The sequence below is a fragment of the Dama dama genome, chromosome 24 (genome assembly GCF_033118175.1).
Source record: "Dama dama isolate Ldn47 chromosome 24, ASM3311817v1, whole genome shotgun sequence".
NCBI classification, from domain to species: domain Eukaryota; kingdom Metazoa; phylum Chordata; class Mammalia; order Artiodactyla; family Cervidae; genus Dama; species Dama dama.
Genome location: NC_083704.1, coordinates 22,153,604 through 22,174,560, shown reverse-complemented (window position 1 = coordinate 22,174,560; position 20,957 = coordinate 22,153,604). Strand labels below are relative to the sequence as shown.

Here is a 20,957-nt window from a genome sequence, read left to right as displayed (position 1 = left end):
TTTAAGCCTGGGGGTAGGGTTTGATTACACTCATTTTTCGGGGGTGGGAGAGGGTGGATTGTTCAGTACTTTGATTGTCCTGATAGTTACATGACTATGCATTTTATCAAAACACAGCTCTATACACCAAAGAGAGTGAACTCTACCATATGGAAATTTAAATTTAGGGGGAAAAAATAGCCTGGTTAGACAAATCAAACTCATGGTAGTTATTGCCTCTGAAGAAGGAGGGGAAACAGAAGGTGGAAGTTAAAGGAATTTTGGCCTCATCATTTATGTTGTCTTAACTTTAAAAAGTAAATATGACAATGTACTGTTAATTTTATATGGTGAGATTATCAGTGTTTGCTTTATTACTCTATACTTTTTAATTGGTCAAACTATTGTTTAGTTGCTAGGTTGTATCCAACTTTTTTGGGGCCCCATGGACTATAGCCCAACAGTCTCCTCTGTCCATGGAATCTCCCAGGCAAGAATACTGGAATGGGTTGCCATTTCCATCTCCGGGAGATCTTCCCAACCCAGGGATCAAACCTGCATCTTCTGCTTGGCAGATGGATTCTTTATCGCTCTGCCACCAGGAAAGCATAAACAAGGCAAAATATATATTAAAAGAAAATTCTGAAAAGGCAGAGAAGTAGAAGAAAAAAAAATCACTAGTTGTTTTGAAAAACGGGCACGTTTTCTTTTTGTCTCTACTTGTTTGGCATAGTGTAAAATGTACTCTAAGAACAACATAGCCTGTAGCTTGGACTTAGAATACCCAAAATACATTTTCCTTCCTCTTAAATATGTAAACTTTTGCAATGATACAATGTCAGTGTTAAGGTCTGTGTTTGTTTAATAACTTGTTTTAACTTACTTCCTCTATATTCTCTTGTGGCAAATGAAAGAATTTCCATTGATGGTGGTGGTATAAAATATCTTCTCAGATGTGTTCAATTGGGTATGCCTAGAAAAACTTTGAAAGGAAATACGAAAAACTGATGATACTTATTGCCTCCAGGGATTCTTTTGAGGTGGTTGGGGGAACTAGGATGAAAGGGAAAATTTCACTTTATCCTACTTTTCTGTACAAAACTCAAATTTTGTGCTCCAAAATGGCGACCAAACAACTTGGTTAATAAAATTAGCAAATAAATAATAGCGCAGATGGTAGGGAGAATATGGCAAAAACCACGACGGTCTTAAGGCAAGGAATGAAGCTAAAAAAAACGCTGTGTGAAAAACCTATGGGAGGCACAAAAATCCAACGTTCAGAGGAAACGCTGGGGCAAGATGGCCTAGCGCCACCCTCCGCCTCAGAGAAGAGTCCCCTAAGGTTAGGTGATACATCTGCGCGTGCGCACCGCCTCTAGCCTGCCATTATCAGGGTGCATGCCATCCTCCACCCAGAGCGCGCGAAAGCCGCACGTACGCCTGCCCGGGGACGCGCACGCACCCCCCGCCCCGCCCCGCGCGGCCGGCGAATCCCGCGAGGCCGGGGTAGTCTAGGCCCTCGGAGGTAATGCCCCGGAAGGCGGGGGACGCGGAAGAGGCTGAGGCCGGCGCTGAGGCGGCGAGTGCAGAGGAACCCGGCGCCGAGCGGGAGATGGAGGCCGGGCGGCTGCGGCCGGTGCTGCGCTCCGTGAACACGCGCGAGCCGTCCCAGGTCATCTTCTGCAACCGCAGCCCGCGCGTGGTGCTGCCCGTGTGGCTCAACTTCGATGGCGAGCCGCAACCCTACCCGACGCTGCCCCCCGGCACGGGCCGCCGCATCCACAGCTACAGAGGTAGGCGGGCCGGGGTCGCCCCGGCGCGCCCGGCCGCGCCGCCCCCTTGAGCTGAGCGCCGCGAGCCGCGCTCTAGGCCTGAAAACCACGGTGACGGTGGCTCGGTCTCACCGAATCCCCACCCCATTTGGGGGAGGCAGCTGCTGTTGTCATTTTTATTCCCATTTTACACTCGAGGAACTGAGGTTGTGACAGATTCAAGTTGACGCAACTAGTAAGTGACAGAGTATCTTTCTAAGACTGAGTAGTTTGCATTTGAAGATCAACCCCACGTGTATTCCATCCCTCACGCCCATTTGTTCAGTTTGTGATTAGGAGAATCCCACATTCTCCGGTGTGCCCAGTGAGCCGGTCCGCGTCGGGTCCCTGCCTGCATGAAGTGTCTCTTCTGTTCAGTGGGGCAGAAGACACAAATACATAAATAGATGAAGAACAAGCCAGTGTCATAATTGCTGCAGTAGGAACGGAGCACAGGATTGCACCTGCTCAGTGAAAGGAAAGGGTGTGTGCGTTCAGTTAGGGGAGCTTCCCGGAAAAGAAGGGGAATCCTGGAAGATGCATGGAATCTGACCAACCCAAGACAGGAGTTGAGAGCTGTAGACTGAACCGCATGGCCTGACACCTGGAACCTGGGAGAGGGGAGAGGGTATGGAATGGTGGGAGAGGAATTGTGAAAGATGATTTTACCCCTAGGAAAATGGGGGCCGTTGGAAATTATTAAACAGAGAAATGGCATTGCCTGATTTAATACTGAAAAGCTTCCCCAGGATGCAAGGTGATTTGGAAGGGGAAGACTACTGGTAAGACTTAGAAAACTGTTCTAATAACCCAGGCTGGAGGTGTCTAGTGCTTACTGCCTAAGGAGGCAGTAATCTTCCTTGGTTTTCAAAAAAAAAGTTAACACTTGCTAAAATTTCACTGTCTTTCTCAGAGGATCTTGATGAATCTTTTTTCCTTGAGGGTAACGTAGTCAGTGATGCTCTTCAAACTTTTACACCAAATTTCTCCTAATGCTAAATGAGGAATGGGAATTCTTTGGGCTTCCCTGTGGCTCAGAAAGTAAAGAATCAGCCTGCAGTGCGGGAGACCTGGGTTCAATCCCTGGGTTGGAAAGATCCCCTGGAGGAGGGTAGGGTAACCCACTCCAATATTCTTGCCTGGAGAATCCCCATGGACAGAGGAGCCTGGCAGGCTGCAGTCCATGGGTGACAGAGTCAGACATGACTGAGTGACTAAGCACAGCACCAATGTTTTGGGGCTCAGTGCTTTTTCTGCTGGCCCTGTTGGATCCCTGGTGGGGAAACTAAGATCCTTGCAGGCCACATAGTATCCTAGGGGAAAAAATACTTTTTTCTTTTTTTTTTTTTAATGAGGAAGAATTCAATTCTTCCAGAGACCCACATTTCTGCAGTCTTTTATCCGGGAAATTGTGTGACTTTTTTATTCTCCAAAATTTACCAGTGCCTTTTCTTTTTAACATTAAAAAAATTACTTACCTTCTGAATGTACTTAATGTTCCTAAATTATACACTTAAAAGTGGTTAAAATAGCCAATTTTATGTTATGTATATTTTATCACAATAAAAAACATTACTTCTCACTTGACGTTTCTTAAATTTTGCCTCCAAATCGTCATGTAAACATATGCCCAGGATCTCATGCTGTTTTTATTCTGAGGCAGCCTCCTTCTTTCCTTGAACAGAATCTTAGGACTGGGATTTTTGTCTCCTTCCAACTGTCCCCCTCTCTCTGGTTTTCTTTTTTTTTTTTTTTGCAAAAGATATATTTATTTCTTAAATCCATTTTTCTGATTTTCATGCAGTAACATACACAGATCCTAGCATTTAATAGGTTTTGACAATACCTAGATCAAGTTATAGATTAGAATATTTCCATTATCCCAGAAAGTTCTCCCTTGCCCCCTTCCACTCTTCTGATTTTTCACATCCTTGATTAGTTTCATCTCTTCACACAGAATGTACCCTTCTCTGTCTGGCTTTTTTCTCTCAGTGTGATGTTTTTGTACCTTGTTGTTTTTGAGAAGCACAGATCTGAGGGGTTGGTGACCTCTTTAGTTTGCACCATTGGATGTGATTTGCAGTTCAGATACTTTGCTTTTGCACCAAGGTAGCAGAAAGGGCCTTCGTTTTGGAACCTGGTATAGTTGCTCTTCTGTCTACTGTCTGCATTGCCTTTTGTGAGGATTCCACAGAATAACATTATTTGGAGGGCTTTGTATGGTATTTGAGCACAATGAGAGGCAAGTATTTCAGCCTGGGGACATGAAGGCAGTAGATATGTGACTACTTAACCTCTGCTTGTCTTAACAGGTCACCTTTGGCTCTTCCGAGATGCTGGGACATCTGATGGGCTTCTAGTTAACCAAACTGAGCTATTTGTGCCATCTCTCAATGTTGATGGGCAGCCTATTTTTGCCAACATCACACTGCCAGGTATTCCGATGTTCCATCTTACTTTTTAAAAAGATAGGCTGTTGTGCTAAGTAGAGGATGGGCCCTTGAAGGAGCTCGGTCCTTAGTGATTTTTGCCTGATGCTGGGCAAGGTATCCAACTTTTCTGTGTCCTATCCTCCACCATAAATAAAATGTAAGTAATTTACTGGTATTCTCTATGTTGAACAAAGATGTGGTGGTGTCTCAGAAGCTCTTTGGGCTTGTCAGGAGTGGGCTAAATTAAAATAACTGATTGTAGAATTACGAGTGCATTTTGTTTCCCTGGCCTTGGAGTAGAATTATGCCCTGGAATCTCAGGAGAAAAAATGTGTAGAGAGTGAGATATCATGGCTTATTTATGACTTCTGGTGTTGTATCTTTTAATGTAATTTAATCCAATCAAGCTTACTGTGCCAGTCAGGGGTTTAAAAAAAAAAAAAAAAAAAACTCAGCAAACTGAACATTAGCTTCATAGCTTACACTTGTTTAAAACTCAAGTGATTTTATTAGGTTGAGCCCTAAGAAACTGATCTTTTGGGTTAAAAAAAACCCCTAAATATCTGTGGCTTCATAAGGTTCAAATTAGTATGTGTATATAGATTTTGTTTTAAGGCAGTGGATATACAGAAGTGAACACTGGTAAGTTAAAATACAGGAAATTTTGCCTTATAGGAGACCTTTAAAGAACAAGTTCCCCAGTGAGTTAAAAATAGGATTTGAGGAGATCAGTGACAGCTGGAATCCCCAAAAGGCTATAGACAGAAGGAAGTTTCAATAACGAAAGGTTGAGACCTGCCTCGGGAGGAACAGAGTAGTCAGCAGCTGGGCTGACTTCCTAATGTGTGGGACCCAGTGCAAAATGAAGATGTGGGACCTTTTGTCCAAAAATCAGGAAAACTACCATTTAAAATGCTAAAATATTTCCCCTTTCTTCTGTGTCTCTCTCACAACTTGTTACCCTGTTTTTTCTGTTTGCTACTTAATGCTACTCTAGGAAAAGTTAAAAATTTTTAATTACTAAATAAAATAGGATTTGAGGGACTTCCCTGGTGGTCCAGTGGTTGGGACTCTGTGCTTCCACTGCAGAGAGCATGGGTTTGATCCCTGATCAGGGAAACTTAAGATCCTGCAAGCCGTGAGGTGTGACAAAAAAAAGAAAAAACATAGGATTTGAGTTCCCCCCAAATCCAGTTATATGCTGTTTTGGTTATCTTTTGCTGTGTGACAGCTACCCCTAACCCAACAACAGCCATTTTATTTGTTCATAATTCTGCAGGCAGGGCTGAGTTCAACTCAGGGGTTATTCTACTCTCTCGTGGTCACTGGTGTGGCTGCTCTCTGCTGGCAGGTTGGCTGAGGGCTGGGCCTCTCAGCCGTGTTTGTCTCAGGGCCTGGCCCTCTTCATGTGGTCTCTCTTGCTGCATAACTCAGGGCTCCTGAGGGCGTAAAAGCGATCGTTGCCAGAGCTTCTTAAGGCTGAAGCCCAGAATCAGCACAGTGTCACTTTGCCCACATTCACTTCATTAAAGCACATCATAGGCTCAGCCCACTCTCAAGGAAAGTTCCTCCACAGGGTCATGAATGCTGTGAGATGTCTATTGGAGCCATCACGTTAACACCCTGCCACAACCCACGTACTCACCTTTTTTGTCCAACGTGAGGTCCAGCTGTCGAAAATGTAATGGCTTCAGTTGGCCAAGCCTCTTGAGCGCTCAATCCCCAGGCCTGAGTCTGCTGCTGAGTCGGTTTTCTGCCCTTACAGTGTACACCCTGAAAGAGCGGTGCCTCCAGGTTGTGCGAAGCCTAGTCAAGCCTGAGGATTACAGGAGACTGGACATTGCGCGATCCCTCTACGAAGATCTGGAAGACCACCCCAATGTGCAGAAGGACCTGGCGCGGCTGACGCAGGAGCATATTGAAAACCAGCGGATGGCAGAGGGCACTGAAGACTCTTAATTGAAAGTTACACTCCTCGGTCTCAGCTTTTGACGGTCCTGACAAGTCTTGATCCAGAGCTAGGACTGGTCACCTTTTCTCGGCTTAAAGGTGTCTCATACTTGGAGTGAAAATGCTCCATTGCTTAAAGTTAACTGACCTCACTACTAGGCATGGTGATGTTTAAGGGCAGATATCACAAAATGTAATAATTATGCCTGCCTCTTGTAGAAATATTTACCAAGGAAAAGTAGTTGCATCTTTGCTTCCTAGTGAGTCAGGAAAGTTTCTGTGTAAGGACTTTGGTGGAAGTAATTACAGTGAGAATTGTAGCTTATTCTTGAGTTGTAAGGAAGCAGTGGCGCCTGCTTTTCATTGTTGTGTTGTGGTTCGTGATGTGCCCGCCTGCTGCTCTGAGAGACAGAAATGTCCCTGGGGCAGGGGAAAATCTGTCTACTCTTTGAGACCCTAGTGCCTCGCACATTATGAGCCTTCCATCTGTGTTAGTTGAAAAAACAAACCAGTGGGTCCTTTGGTAGAAAGTGTTTAGAGGTTTTGACCCTTTTTTTGAGGGGGGGTGATAGTGGGGACCTTAAAGTATATACAGTAAACAGATGTTTAAAAGGGAATCATTTTTATAGAAAGCAGGTTTTTTTTTAAGATTTTCTAAATTTTGACTTTTCTTAGTCCATTGTTGTCACAGGGCTGTTTTACTTCTGTTTCTAAGCCAGGATTAGCTTTCTACAATTCTTGTGGTGATAGCTTTTTGAAACTTGCTATCCACACAGGAGATAGGAGAAAATAGCCATTGCCTTGTTTAATCATAGTATTAAAGAGCTACTCCTGTGCTATAAATTGGTTTTTGCCAAGTGTGGGTATTTCTGTTCCTTTTTGTAAATCCATGACGTCTCTGTTTAATTCAGCAGTTTTTCATCAGGCAGGATCTGGTGACACTTTGCACCTGGCTAGAGCAGAAGACGAAGCCCTCTAGCCTCTGGGATGTTACAGGTAACACACTGTGGATTTAGGGGGTAGCCTGGAATATTTTATAGTTTTGTACATGCCCAGATCCTTGCCTATAGGCTGGACTTAAATTCATTAATTTGAATTCAATACTTTTATCAGGCATCCTTTTTTAGTAGCTAATGGTTTAAAAAAAAAAAAAAGATCCTTCTCAGTAGAGAAAGTTTTGGGAGAGAGAAAAATAAAAGGAAAAAAAGATCCAGGTAGATACATTGTTTAAATACAACCACTAACTTAACATTTTGAACTTTCAGCCTTTTTTTGGCTTGGTTTTACATAGTTGAGATCATACTGAATATACAGTTTTATATTCTACTTTCTCATTTAACTTTATAACTTAAAATATTTTTCCATGGTATTATAAGCTCTTCATATTCATGAGTGCAGCCTTCCTTTTATAAATAATGTGGGACTATTTCTTGCCATCCTTATTAGATCCTTCTGCTAACCTTTGAGCACGTTTCCTGTGCTCTGATATCAGAGTGAAGTGAATGAATCAAATGCCTTACAGTATTTCCACCTAATCATATTCTCCTCTTTCAACATTCAACAAATAAGGGGCTTTAAAAAAAAAAATCTGTTGTGTTATTCATTCAGTGACACACCTCTAATTTTTTATCTAATTTTTGTTGTTGAATTGTTGGGTGGAGAAGAAAAAATGCTGGTATAGAAGGCAGCCATATGATTTCAAAAGTAGGATAGCATGAGAGATTTAAGGAAGTCTATTGGTGCTGGATTAGTTCAATGTTGGTTTTATTATTTTTTTAACCTGCCATGTGTCAAAATGTTCCTGTTAAAACTTACAATTTGAGTACTGTGGTTTTTGTGTTGTCCAAAGAAAATGGAAAACCTGTAGCATGTATGTACTCATTTGAAATCTTATGAATGTATTAAATGTATTGCTCTTGAGAGACTGTGGTCTTACCTGTTTTCAGTTTTTTTTTTTTTTTTTTTTAAAGCTTCTTTTAGATACAGTAAATGGTGCTGAGTAAAGGAAATAGGTAGGATGTCATTTGCCAGGTTCTTCTGTCTTGGAGAGGTGTGAAGACTGTTTAATGGGCTTGGGGAGAGGAAACCTAAGCAACCTGGTTCTCTGTCCCTTTTCTTTCCAACCCTGGATTTTGTTTAGAACTTTAATTCTTTTAGCTTTTCTTTTCTTGTAAAGATGAAATATCACTAAAAATTTTAAGCACTACAGAAAAAGATGAAGAAGAAAAGCATTCACATTGGGAACAAAGCCTTTTTTTTATTTTCATGAAAATAGAATCAGCCTTAACAAACATCTCCCTAAAGAAGATACACAGATAGCAACTAAGCATATGAAAGAATGCTCCAGGAACTTTCCTGGCAGTCCAGTGCTTCAGACTCCATGCATCCAATGCAAGGGGTGTGAATTTGATCCCTGGTCGGGTAACTAAGATCCCACATGCCAAGCGGTGTGACCAAAAAAGTGTTTAAAAAAAGAAAAGATGGTCCACGTAGTATGTCATCAGAGAATTGCAAATTAAACAGCAGTAAGATACTACTATACACCTATTAGAATGCTCCCCCCACACACACACAAAAAGGCTCACATCCAGAACACTGACCACACCAAATGCTGGTGAGGATGTAGAAGAACAGGAACTCTGAGTCATTGCTAACGGGAACACCAAATCGTATGGCCACTTTGGAAGACAGTTTGGTGGCTTCCTACAAAATTAAACGCTTATCATATATCCAGTAATTATGCTCCTTGGGTATTTACTCAAAGGAGTTGAAAACGTACGTCCAAAAGCTTGCACATGGATGTTTATGGCAGTTTTCTTCATAATTGCCAAAATTTGGAAACAAGCAGAGTGTCCTTCAGTAGGTGAATAGATGCATATGTAATATACCCAAATAACGGAATATTGTTCAGCACTAAGATGAAGGGAGCTGTCCACCAAGAAAAAACACAGATAAAACTTAAATGCTTATTACTAAGTGAAAGAAGACAGCTTGAAAAGGTCACATACTTTATGATTCCAACTCTACAACATATTGGAAAAGGCAGAATTGGATTAAAAAGGGACTGGGGGCACTTGCCTGGCAGTCCAGTGGTTAAAACTGCACACTTCCAATTCAGGGGTCATGGTTTTGATCCCTGGATGGTGAGCTAAGATCCCATGTGCAGTTGGCATGGCCAAGAATAAATAATTTTTTTACAGGTCAGAGAGGGTTTGAGGAGGTGGAGGGATGAATGGGTAGACCACAGAGAATTTTTTGAGGTAGTAAATTTATTCTGTCTGATATAATAGTGGATATATGTTACTATACATCTGTCCAAACCCACAGAATGTGCAATGCCAAGAGTGAACCCTAAGGTAAACTGTAGACTTGGGGTAATAATGCTGTGTTGGTGTAGGTCCATCAGTTGTAACAAATATACCACTTTATGGGGGATGTTGATAATGGTAGAGACTTTGGGAGCAAGAAGTATATAGGAAATCCTGTACCTTCTTAATTATGCTGTGAACCTAAAACTGCTCTAGAAAATAGTCTATTAAAAAAAGTGGTTAATATCTCACTAGGACTTAACTGGATATTGAGAAGATGAAAAGAAAACAGGGCGCTCAGCTCACTAAGGACATGAAATAAATACCAGTATTTTACAGTCCTGAAATAGGAACACCAGTATGAACTTTTCAGATATTTCACGTTAGGTTTCTGTATCCTGTTCTTAACACCTCAGCCCTGCTCTATACTAGTCACTGGGCTGCCTGTTACCCCTTCACCATTTCTCCTTTCTGTCAGCTAAGCTCCCTACCTCAACAGAACATTTTCCTGGAGACTTCCCCCATCACCACACATGCGCAGTAATCCATAGGCAGATCACACCAGTTGACTCTTGGTGTTGTACATTCTGTGAGTTTGGACAAATTTATAACGACATCTATCCACTTTTATATCAGACAGAATAGATTCACAGATATGCTTGTGAGGTTAACCAAAAGTGTTGGGCAATAGCACTGGACACTTAAATGAGAGAGAAACCTGCAAAACTTGTTTCAGAATTTGGAACATGAAACCTCAGGAAAGTACAAGTCAACATACAAATAAATAGCAATATGCTCTCTCCCTATTCAGGTAGAAAACACAAAAGATTGTTTCGTTCCAGTTGAGAAGAGTTGAGTCCCTGATGACTGGACCCACAAATGTTCACAACAGACCTAAGATTGCTGAAAGACTCAGAGGAAATCATTTTAGCAAATTATTTTATCTTTAGATAAATTGAAGGAGAATAAATTGGGCAAAGGATAGCCTAGCAGCAGTTTGCTAGGGAGGACATAAGATGACATTCTTCACCTGAAGGAGCAGGGTCAGATACCCTGGTCCAACTTGGAAATACTAAAAACTTGTGCTTCAGTTATCCAGTGCTCAGAAACAATCAGATGGAAACTAGAGTGGAGAATTATTCTAGCAGGTCTGGGTTACCCTTGTCCTGTAGCAAATGCAGAGAGTGAAGGGAACCCCTACCCTTCCTGTGGGTGAGAAAGCAGACACCTCTGGAAGAGTCCAAATACTGGAAACAAATGTACATTAATAGGAGATGGGCCAAATCGTGTATGGTGCTCCTAAATAAACCATTAAAAAGGAAAAGGTAGATTCTTATGTATGGACATGAAAAACTATTCATTATTAGTTGAAAAACATTTATAGAAAATTAAATGTATTTAAAAAATTTTTATGTTAAAAAGTTAATTTTGTAGAGGTCTAAAAATACATGCAAGTATATACACTAAACTTATTAATGCTGTGCCTCCAGGATGAGACTATGGGAAGGTGTTCATTTCTCTGTCTCTGTCTCTCTGACATAACAGGGAAAAAAATTATATATATGTATATATGTAGATCTTTGCCTGAACTCCAGGTACACAGCTCCTAAAACCATTGAATTCAAATTTCTAAGTGAGTGCTCGCTTCGGCAGCACATATACTAAGATTGGAACAATACAGAGAAGATTAGCATGGTCCCTGCTCAAGGATGACACACACATTCGTGAAGCGTTCCATATTAAAAAAAAAAAAAAAAATTCTAAGTGATAAGATCACTAGGAGCATCTTTTATTCTAATGAGAGGACTCTGGGCTGGCTCTTGTATGACTCCTGGAAGAAAGCATGGAATTTTAAGTCCTTGCCACCTTTCTCCAGCCTAGGGCACAGGATCTAACAGGTCTAACTCCATATTTCTCTTCATCTGGATGTTCATCTGTATTCTTTATCATATCCTTTAATAAAGTGGTAAGTGTATTTCCATAAGTTCTTTGGGCCATTAGCAAATTAATTGAACTTAAGGAGGGGTCCTGGAGACTTCTGATTTGTAGCCATGTTGGACAGAAATAATAACCTGGGGTATATAATGAGTAGTACAACTACTTGGACTGGCATCTGAAACGGGTGGGGACAGTTTCATGGAACTGAGCCCTTAACCTCTGGGATCTGACACTTATCTCCCAGTAGATAGTGTTAGAATTGAGTTAAATTGTAGAATACCCAGCTGGTGTCCTAGAGGATTGCTTGCTGTGGGGAATCTACCCCCTCTCCCTCATTTGGTGACTAGAAGTGTCCCAAGTGAAGTGTTGTGTGTAACAGTGTTACTGAAAGTAACTTGGGTCCATTTGCCGCATGCAGTAGAGCCAACCTACTTAACCCTGAGTTGTGGTGAAGGAAACTCCTGTGTTTATTTGCAGGGCACCAAACAAGGGAGTCCAGGCAGCTAGTGCTCAAAAAACCTGACCTTCCTGAAGCCTTTCAGGAGAAGATTTTTGGTTTTTTTTTTTAAATCTTTTATGTAAGAGTATAGTTGATTGCAATGTTGTGTTAGTTTCAAGTATACAGCAAAGTGATGCAGTTATGTCTAGACATGTATCTATTCATTTTCAAATGGAGAAAGGTTTTCAAGATAGGGTGAGGAAGTGGGGGTTGTGGGGTGTGTGATCCAGTCATGGATATTCTTCTGATTGGTTGGTGATGAGATAATGAGGAATTAACATCATCAGCCTTCTAATTCCTACTGGCCTGGGGTCTACATGCTTGTATGCAGCATACAGTTAACTTCTTCCATCTGGTGGGGGTTTCAGTATCTACAAAATAGTTCAAAGAATTTGGCTCAGAATATTATGTATAGCCCTTGAGGAGGAAGTAACAGTCCTTGATGAATGGCGAAACAGTTTAATGGCTAAACTATTATTTTGTCTGTCTCCCTTTCTTCATTTTCATACTTCTCTGATTAAATTTACTCTTTGGAACTCATGGAGGGTCTAAGAGGCTAAATTTTTTCTACAGACAAGATGGAGGCAGAGGACATGGCAGGGCAGTGGGACTTGTTCTGAGAACGCGCCCCATAGGGTCCTGCTCAGTTACAAAAGTAAAGAAACAGAGGCGAGAACTGGGTTTTCCCCTACGCAGGTGGAACGAAGTCCAGGCCTGGCTTTTTTTCCTTAATTTCACTCCTTTGTTGAGGACAATGATCATATACTATCAGAAAAACCAATAAAGTTATTTTTATTAGAGAAGAAAAATATGTGCAAAGTACACTGAAAAGCATTATTTTCGTTATTTCCTTTTTATCAGCCTTCTTTCACTTCCATCTTCCTTATGTCCCACGGGTTCTCAACTCTGCCTGCACATAAGTAGAACTACTTGGGAAGCCTTTTGAAATGCCAGTGTTTGCGTTCCAACCCAGAACAATCGCACCTGGATCTCTGGACAGAGGTAGGGTTTGGCCTGTAGGTTCTTTTTTAAAGTTCCCAAATGATTCTAAGGTGTAGCAGGGATTGCAAACCTCTGTATCTTCAAGGGAATTAAACATGAACATGGAGAAGGCACTGGAAACCCACTCCAGTACTCTGGCCTGGAAAATCCCATGGACGGAGGAGCCCGGTAAGCTACAGTCCATGGGGTTGCTAAGAGTCGGACAGGACTGAGCGACTTCACTTTCCCTTTTCCCTTTCATGCATTAGAGAAGGAAATGGCACCCCACTCCAGTGTTCTTGCCTGGAGAATCCCAGGGACGGGGGAGTCTGGTGGGCTGCTGTCTATGGGGTCGCAGAGTTGGACACTACTGAAGCGACTTAGCAGCAGCAGCAAACATGAACAGGTCAAAATGGCACAACTATATCACTAATTACATTTAGGTTCAGTAACTGTTTTTAACTGACCCTGGTAGGGAGGGTGTTGGTCATGGAAAAGCTAATTAGGAGAAACTGTGTATTGTTCAAGATCACAGAAAATTTTTCAGAGAACAAAATAGGGAACAAAGAGCCCTTCCTTGGGATCAGACTTGGGTTGAATCTTGTTACTTGACCAGTTTGGCTTGGACAAGTTACAACTGACTCAAGCCTAAGTTTCCTCGTCTATAGAAGGGAAATGATAAATGTATCCTGTAGGATCATTGTAAGGATCTACACACAGGTAATATGTGTTAGATGCCTGGTACCTGGTAGGTGAGTGGCAACTCTATTAATTAGCGATAACAAATACCTTATTTTGAAGAACTTATTCCAAAGAATGGGGACAAAGTCATGTCCATAAGATGGCCTGCTTAGGCCCTGCACTACTCAAGCCTTTCTGGAGGAAAGAACCCAGCACCTAGAGCAGTGTCTGGCACATAGTAGCTGCTCAATAAGTATTGGCCCTTAAAGTCACAGTCTATCCTGAGTCTCCTGTTTAATACAGAGTCCTACCCCTGCTTCCTCTGGACTCCTGATTCCTCTTAAAGTACTCCCCCCCCCCCTCCCCTGCCAACACTAGCATCTTTTAGCATTTCATATAACTTATTTCTTCAGTACTGTTTTATTTATTGCTAGTTTCCTCCACCCACTCCCACCCCCGTCTAGACTGTAAGTCCCATGAAAACAGGGACTTTTGTAAGTTTTCTGCACTTTTGCATCTCCAACACCTAGAACAGTGCCCAACTAATAGCAGGTTATTAATAGACTATCTCTTGAATGAATCGAATGTGGCTGAAGGGTTAAAGCCCTGGAGGTGGAGTCAGAGGTCTCTTGGGATCACCACTGAATTCCCGTGTGGTCTTAAAGGTGTTTCCTCTATCCTGTGGGCCTGTTTCTCCGGCTCTGACCGATTTGGTTTCGCAGCCACTGGCCAAGCCGGCCGGGAGGCGTCGCGCCCCCGGTGTCCGCCAGGGGGCAGTGGCACACAGGGCCGGCCCCGCCCACTTCCCGGCGGCCCGCGGTGGGTGGACCCACCGGCCGGCGGGTACAGAAGCGGAGTCCTGGGTGCGTCGAACTCAGTTGTCAGCCCGCCTGCCCGCCAGCCCTCAGAGCCTGGCCATGTGCTGCTACATCTACCAGCTGCCCTCCTGGGTGCTGGACGACCTGTGCCGCAACATGGACACGCTGAGCGAGTGGGACTGGATGCAGTTCGGTGAGTGGTCCTTCCTGCGACCCCCACTAAGCCCCCTCCCCGCGTGTCTACCGTGGTCCTTGATGTCTAGGGCTCTCTGTGCTGCTTTCCTGGGCCCGGGCCTCCTGTGTATCCTTGGGCAGGCGCTGCCCCTTTTCTGTTGGTGATCTGGAAGGTGTGAGGTGATCTCGGACGATTTCTGCTGTTACTCAGTCTGTCGCTAAGTAATGACCGGCTGCACTTCGCTGTTTACGGTAAAGCTGAAAAGTGTTGCTGTCAGCAGTGACTGGTGCTTACTGTGTGCCGGCCCTGACGCAAACACCTGACACGGATTACCTCATTTAATTCCCACAACAGCCGTAAAGTGCATATTTCTCTCACCCCGTCTTACAGACCAAGAAAAGGATTTAGAGGTAGAGTCGCTGGTGCGGGCAGCCACTTGTGAGAGTCACTTGTGTCACGCAGTTCCTAAGTGGCAGAGTTGGCTTTAACCCCGGCGTCTGGCTCCGCCAGGACATCCTTAACTCCTTGGTGTATTTTCTTTGTTTGCGCCTGGTGATTGACTGAGGGCTTGGCATCTGGGGGCGTGCTGAGCATGTGGTCCTCAGGCGCCCAAACAGAGGTCTGTACTCCAGGCTCCACCACATCCAACTGGTGACTTTGGGCAAGTTGCTTAACCTTAATCTGAGTCTCAGTTTCTTAATCTGTAAACTGGAGGTGGTTGTGAGGAATAAAAATTGTATAAAAAGCTCTTGACACCTGTGTGTCAGAGGTTCTTTTAAGTATTAAGGAAGTGTTAACAATGACCATTCTTAGTTTTGTGTTTTTTTTTAAACCATGCGACTGGTGCCACTTTATTTGAAAGGTAATATCTGTATTTTTAAAAAACTGAGATTGTGATATATACCAGTTGAACAAAGAATGTAATATTTATGTATGGTGGAAAGAATAATAATAAAATGAACATGCATGTTGTTATCCGTCCAGTTTGAGGAAATAATATATATATGTATATATATTTTTTGAAATAATATATATTTTAAACTAACAGTTCTCAACCAGGGGCAATTTTGACCCCTTTAGGGAACATTTCTAATGTCTGGAGACATTTTTGGTTGTCACAGCTTGGGGGATATAGTGAGTAGATGCCAAGTGTGTCAGTAGCTCATTCCTGTCTGACTCTTCACGACACCATGGACTGCAGCCAGGCTTCTCTGTCCATGGAATTCCCCAGGCAAGAATACTGGAGTGGGTTGCCATTTCCTTCTCTAGGGGATCTTCCCAACCCAGGGATCGAACCCAAGTCTTCTGCATTGCAGGCAGATTCTTTACCATCTGAGCCACCAGGGAAGCCAAGGATGTTGCTAATTGTCCTACCATGCACAAAACAGCCCCCTCCTCAAACAACTATCCAGCCTGAAGTGTCAGTAGTGCTAAGGTTCAGAAATCCTGCTTTAAACCAGTCACAAAAATAATACATGCTTATTGCAAAATACTGAGGAAAACAAAGATTAGCTCAAACTCTGCCACTCAGTGATACCATTCCTATCATTTGGGTGCCAACAATAATAATAATAACAACAACAGCCGGTAACAAGAATTGGCTTCTCACCATGTTCCAGCAGAGTGCTAGGTGTCTTATACCTTCTAGTCTTTTTTTCCCCTAAGCATATTTATTTATGAATATACATTTTCCAAAAATCATATAATTTTGTACATTCTACTAGCCTAGTTTTTTCACTTACACTGTATCACAATTATTTCTCCTTGCCAAGCAGTATTCCTTAGGAACACAGACTTCCATTTTTATTTCAGTGTGCATTCTTATTCACTGTTTAGTGGAAAAAATAGCAGAGGTACTAGGTTCAATGAACAAATCAGGCCCCTGGAAAGTGGTATCTTTCCCCTCCTGGGCCCTCAGCCTCCCCTTTCCTCCCTGCAGAAGCAGTCCCTTGGTAACACATCAGGGCATCTCTGAGAAGTCTGTCACCATCTGATTTTCTAGACCGCACTGTGACCCTTTGCTCAGATGATCTGTGATTTAACTATTTTTGATTGTTTCCTGGGTAGTGGACAAACACTTTATGTAAGAGCCTCTCTCTAGTTTTTTCCATGTTGGCCTCAGTTATGAAGGCCAGAACAACTTTTGTTTCTAGGATATTAATTTAGAAGGCACTCCTGTGAAGTTCTTCCTCTTTTTTTTTTAAACTAAAAATTTTTTTAAATTGAAGTATAGTTGATATACAGTGTTGTAACTTCTGCTCTGCAGCAAACTAATTCAGTTATATATATCTATATATTTAAAAACAATTATTTTCCATTGTGGTTTATTACAGGATATAGGATATAGTTCTCTGTGCTGTAAAGTAGGACCTTGTTGTTTGTCCATTCAATATATAACATTTTGCATCTGCTCATCCTAAACTCCCGATCCATCCTTCTCCCATCCCCCTCCCTCTTGGCAACAAGCCTGTTCTCCATATATGATGATTAAAAAAAAAAAAGCAGCACAACTTCATTGAGGTATAATTCACCTGCTATGCAGTTCACACATTTAAAATGTACAATCCAATGGCATCTAGTATATGCAAAGTTGTATATCCATTTCCATATCAATCTTAGAACATTGTAATTACCCCGGAAAGAAACCCTATACCCCTCAACAGTCTCCCCAACACTCCCAAACACATCTCCTGTTTCCCCCCAGCTTTAGGCATTGCCTATTTTGGACATTTCATATAAATGGAATAAATCATAAAATATGTACTCCCTTGCAACTGACTTATTTAGCACCTTTCCATGGTTCATCCATATTTTAGTGTGTATCAGTGCTTAATTTCTTTTTATTTATTACTGAATAATATACCATTGTGTGGAGGTACTTCGTTTTATTTATTCATCTGACAGCTGATGGACATTTGGGGTTCTTTCCACTGTTTGGCTATTATGAATAATCCTTCTGTGTACATTTGTGTCCGTCTTTGCGTGGCTGTATGTTTTCATTTCCCTTGGGTAGATACCTAGGAGTGGAATTACTGAGTCACAGCGTAACTATGTTTAACACTTTGAGGAAGTGTTACACTGTTTTCGGAAATGCATTTACCATTTTACATTCCCACCAGCTGTGTATGAGGGTCCCAATTTCTCCATGTCCCCCTCCATCCAAGCACTTGTTCCTATCTGTCTTTCTGAGTTTCTAGCCATCTGAGGAGCCATTCGAGGAGGTATGAAGTGATTTCTTGCTGTGGTTTTGGTTTGCATTTCCATAATGACTAATGATATTGGGTGTCTCTTCATGTGCATTTGTACATCCTCTGACCCCTTAGACTCTGGAGACACCAGAGTTGCTCAAGGTCCTCAGAGGCTTCCCATTGTGATTTAGGTTATAATCCAAATTCCTCACCAGGCCTGCCCCACCTGGCACAACATGAGCCCCCCTGACTTGTGTGACTCTCCTCCCACACCCAGCTCTTGCTCACCCTGCTCCAGCTATGCTAGCCTCCTTGGTCCAGACTCAGGGCCTTCGTGCTTGCTGTTCCCTCGGTCTGGGACATTCTTCCCCCATCTTCCCCAGGGCTGGTTTTCTAGTCTCTATTAGACTTGTATTGCTGCTGTAACAAATTACCGCAATTTAATGGTTTAAAAACAGCCTTTATTGTGTTACAGTTCTGGAGGTCAGAAGGCCTAAAATCAAGGTGTTGGCAGGGCAGCTGTCCTTGCAGAGGCTCTAGAGGAGAATCTATTTCCTTGCTTTTACCAGCTTCTAGAGGCTGCCTGCATCCCTTGACCTGTGGCCCCTCTTCCTCTGTCAAAGACAACAGGGTAGCACCTTCAACTCTCTGACCTCTGCTTCTGTAGTCTTCTCTGAATCGGACACTCCTGCCTCCCTAGTATAAGGACGGGCTCACTCAAATAATCCAAGATAATCTTATCTCAAAGCCCTTAATGCCATCTACAAAGTCCCTTTTGTCATGTAAGGTGCCATATCCACAGGTTTTGGGGTTTAGGACACTGACATCTTTGCGGGGCATAGTCTTTCAGTTCTCAATTCATACGACACCTTGTTTGAGAAGCTGACCCTGTCCCCCTTTCTTTCTTTTTTTTTTAATCTCATCTCTATGTTTTATTTTCTTCATTTCTCTTAACATGCTATGACCTTGTTCCTTACTTGTCTATGTTTGTCTGTCCCCAGGGAACGTAAGCGCCATAAGGGCAGGGACATCACCCCAGTGGCCAGCCAGTGTACACTGTGTACCACTTGAGTGAAGGATGGGCTGAAGGATGTGGGAATGGTGAGAACACAAGATGACCTGGAGCCCCGTGGCCAGCCGGTTGTCTGTGATGAATCAGAGGCCACTGGGCTGGGAGCCAGCCATGCCCCCCAGGTAGCAGCTCCTTGCCAAGGCAGCACTTCATGGTTTTCTGTTCAGCACAAGTAATTGTGATTGTCCTTCCAGCCCTGAAGAGTCTTGGCTTCTGCGAGTCTCTTTTTTTGTTGTTGGGGTTGAAAGACCTTACTGCAAATTCCACAATTTATTCTTTTTTTTTCTTTAATGGCATTCTAGCTTTTTACTAATAGAGATAATGCCAGTCATTTTAGAAGCGATCATTCCTTAGGGCAGATTGTGATACTGGGGAGTGGAGGTGGAAAAATCTATAAAGTGATTAAAAAGTCATACTGTCACAAATATGCAAACTCTTTGGATTTGACCATTTTGGCAGATAACATGTTTGCCTCCTGTTTGTTTCCCTATGATTGTGACTGCATTGATGCTTCCCCTTGGGAGAAGACTGGCTTCTCACAGTTTCACTCATCCCAGGTGTATTTCATGGGGTGCTGGGGCAGGGATTCCTTTGTTGGATGGCTCCCCTTCTTCCTCTCTCATGCACATGCCGGTCTTTGTGTACAGCCCTGCTTTGTCCCTGCCCAGCCGTGTGACTTCAGGCAAGTGATCGCCTCTCTCTGAGCCTTTAGTTTCCTCATCTGTAAAATGGGGATGAGTTGCTGAGAGGCTTAGAGGGCAAGACACTCTCCCTTTCCCTCAATCAGGAAGAAGTCTGGTTAGTCCAGACAAGGAGCACTTCATCCAAGGGCGGATCATTTCAGGAGACTGTTCCCTCCCTGCCCCAGAGAGCTTTGAAGATGGGCAAGGTTTTCTCCTGTGTCCTGCAGGACTCAGGATGCCAGACTAGGAGGGATGGTCATCACATAGTGTTATCCGTCAGGGATGAAAGCAGGTTTTCATAAAGTATAGATGGCTTAACAATTACATTGAGCATTTATATCACAGGTATGTTATCCTATACGTATAACTAATCTAATCCTTGCAACAACCGCTGAAAGCAGGTGGCATTGTTTGCCTCATTTGAAAATGAGGAGACTGGGGCACTGGGGAGATGAGGGGGCGCCTTCCTCAGCTCACTGCAAATAAGTAGCAGAGAGAATATCTGAACCCAGGCCTCAGAATCCAAAGTCTGGGGACTTCTTTGGTGGTCCAGGGATTAAGACCCTGCGCTCCCAATGTGGGGGACCTGGGTTCGATCCCTGGTCAGGAAACTATATCCCACATGCCACCGCTAAAAATCCTGAGAGCCGCAACTAAGACTTGGTGCAGCCAAATAAATGTTAAAAAAAAAAAAGAAAAGAAAAGAATCCAAAGTCTGGTCCCTGAGCCTGCGATTATAACATCCCTCCTGCTGACATAAGCGTGTATTTTTATTTCTGATAGAAGAGCTGACAAGAGTATAACCAGTGATTTCCTTGGGGTCTTCCAAGTGGGGTGATCACAGGGGCTTTGATTTTCTCCCAGTTTCCACATGTTCCACATGTAATAACCAGGTACTGCTTGTGAGTGTTGGGCCAAGAGCCAAGGACTCAGCAGGCCACTTGTCAGTGACTCACCCCACTAAGATCTCTATCTTGTCTTGACCCTGGCTTCAGGGCCTTGTTAAATGCTGACAGGTCAGTGCTGTGAGGGATGTCACTTTCACAGAGCTACAGTGTCCACACTGCCGGGCAACTCCGGGTTTAATCCCTCTTCCTCCCACGTTGCCTGTGAGGAAAGTGGAGCCCACAGGAGTGAGCGCTGCCGCAATGGAGCCCTGGGGGTGGCTTCTGTTCTTCCCATGACATCATGCTGCCTCCAGAGAGTGGGAGGTGAACCTGTGGACAGAACTTGTGTGCACGGAGGGCTGGGAAGAGGGGTTCCTTCCTCTTCCCTCCACTCTTTTCTCTCTGCCACTGGAAGCAGCCCCTGACCCTGCTGACATCACATCCCATGGACCAGGAATCTGGCCTGGGGTTTCCAGTGACTAAGGTTGCAACTCAAGAACTTTCCATCTCTAACCAGGCACTTCTCCCAGAGGCTTTCTCTCTGTGGGAGGCTGT

The 20,957-nt window shown here is 43.3% G+C and overlaps 2 protein-coding genes and 1 non-coding gene across 4 annotated transcripts in view; all 3 read left to right on the top strand.

Moving 5' to 3' along the window:
• Positions 1–1,446: 1,446 nt before the first annotated feature.
• On the top strand, positions 1,447–8,092 carry VHL (von Hippel-Lindau tumor suppressor). Its single transcript, XM_061127951.1, has 3 exons — positions 1,447–1,772; positions 4,103–4,225; positions 5,988–8,092. Exons 1-3 carry the CDS (start codon positions 1,508–1,510, stop codon positions 6,179–6,181), a joined length of 582 nt encoding a protein of 193 aa, XP_060983934.1. The 5' UTR covers positions 1,447–1,507; the 3' UTR covers positions 6,182–8,092.
• A 3,025-nt stretch (positions 8,093–11,117) lies between these two features.
• LOC133046375 (U6 spliceosomal RNA) lies at positions 11,118–11,224 on the top strand. The gene has a single exon (XR_009690504.1). It is a non-coding gene; the product is annotated as a U6 spliceosomal RNA (small nuclear RNA).
• A 3,191-nt stretch (positions 11,225–14,415) lies between these two features.
• Positions 14,416–20,957, top strand: part of IRAK2 (interleukin 1 receptor associated kinase 2) — a 52,604-nt gene continuing 46,062 nt past the window's right edge. For both annotated transcript variants that reach the window (XM_061127950.1, XM_061127949.1), the window contains exon 1: positions 14,416–14,590. In XM_061127950.1, the coding sequence (XP_060983933.1) occupies positions 14,497–14,590 (94 nt within the window). In that variant the 5' untranslated portion in view covers positions 14,416–14,496. The remainder of the gene's footprint in view (positions 14,591–20,957) is intronic.

Bases quoted from the DNA above. Each gene is read 5' to 3' on its own strand.
- VHL (XM_061127951.1), top strand. From the start codon at position 1,508: ATGCCCCGGAAGGCGGGGGACGCGGAAGAGGCTGAGGCCGGCGCTGAG. The intron at 1,773-4,102 runs GTAGGCGGGCCG...TTGTCTTAACAG, and splicing joins CCGCATCCACAGCTACAGAG to GTCACCTTTGGCTCTTCCGA. The intron at 4,226-5,987 runs GTATTCCGATGT...CTGCCCTTACAG, and splicing joins TGCCAACATCACACTGCCAG to TGTACACCCTGAAAGAGCGG.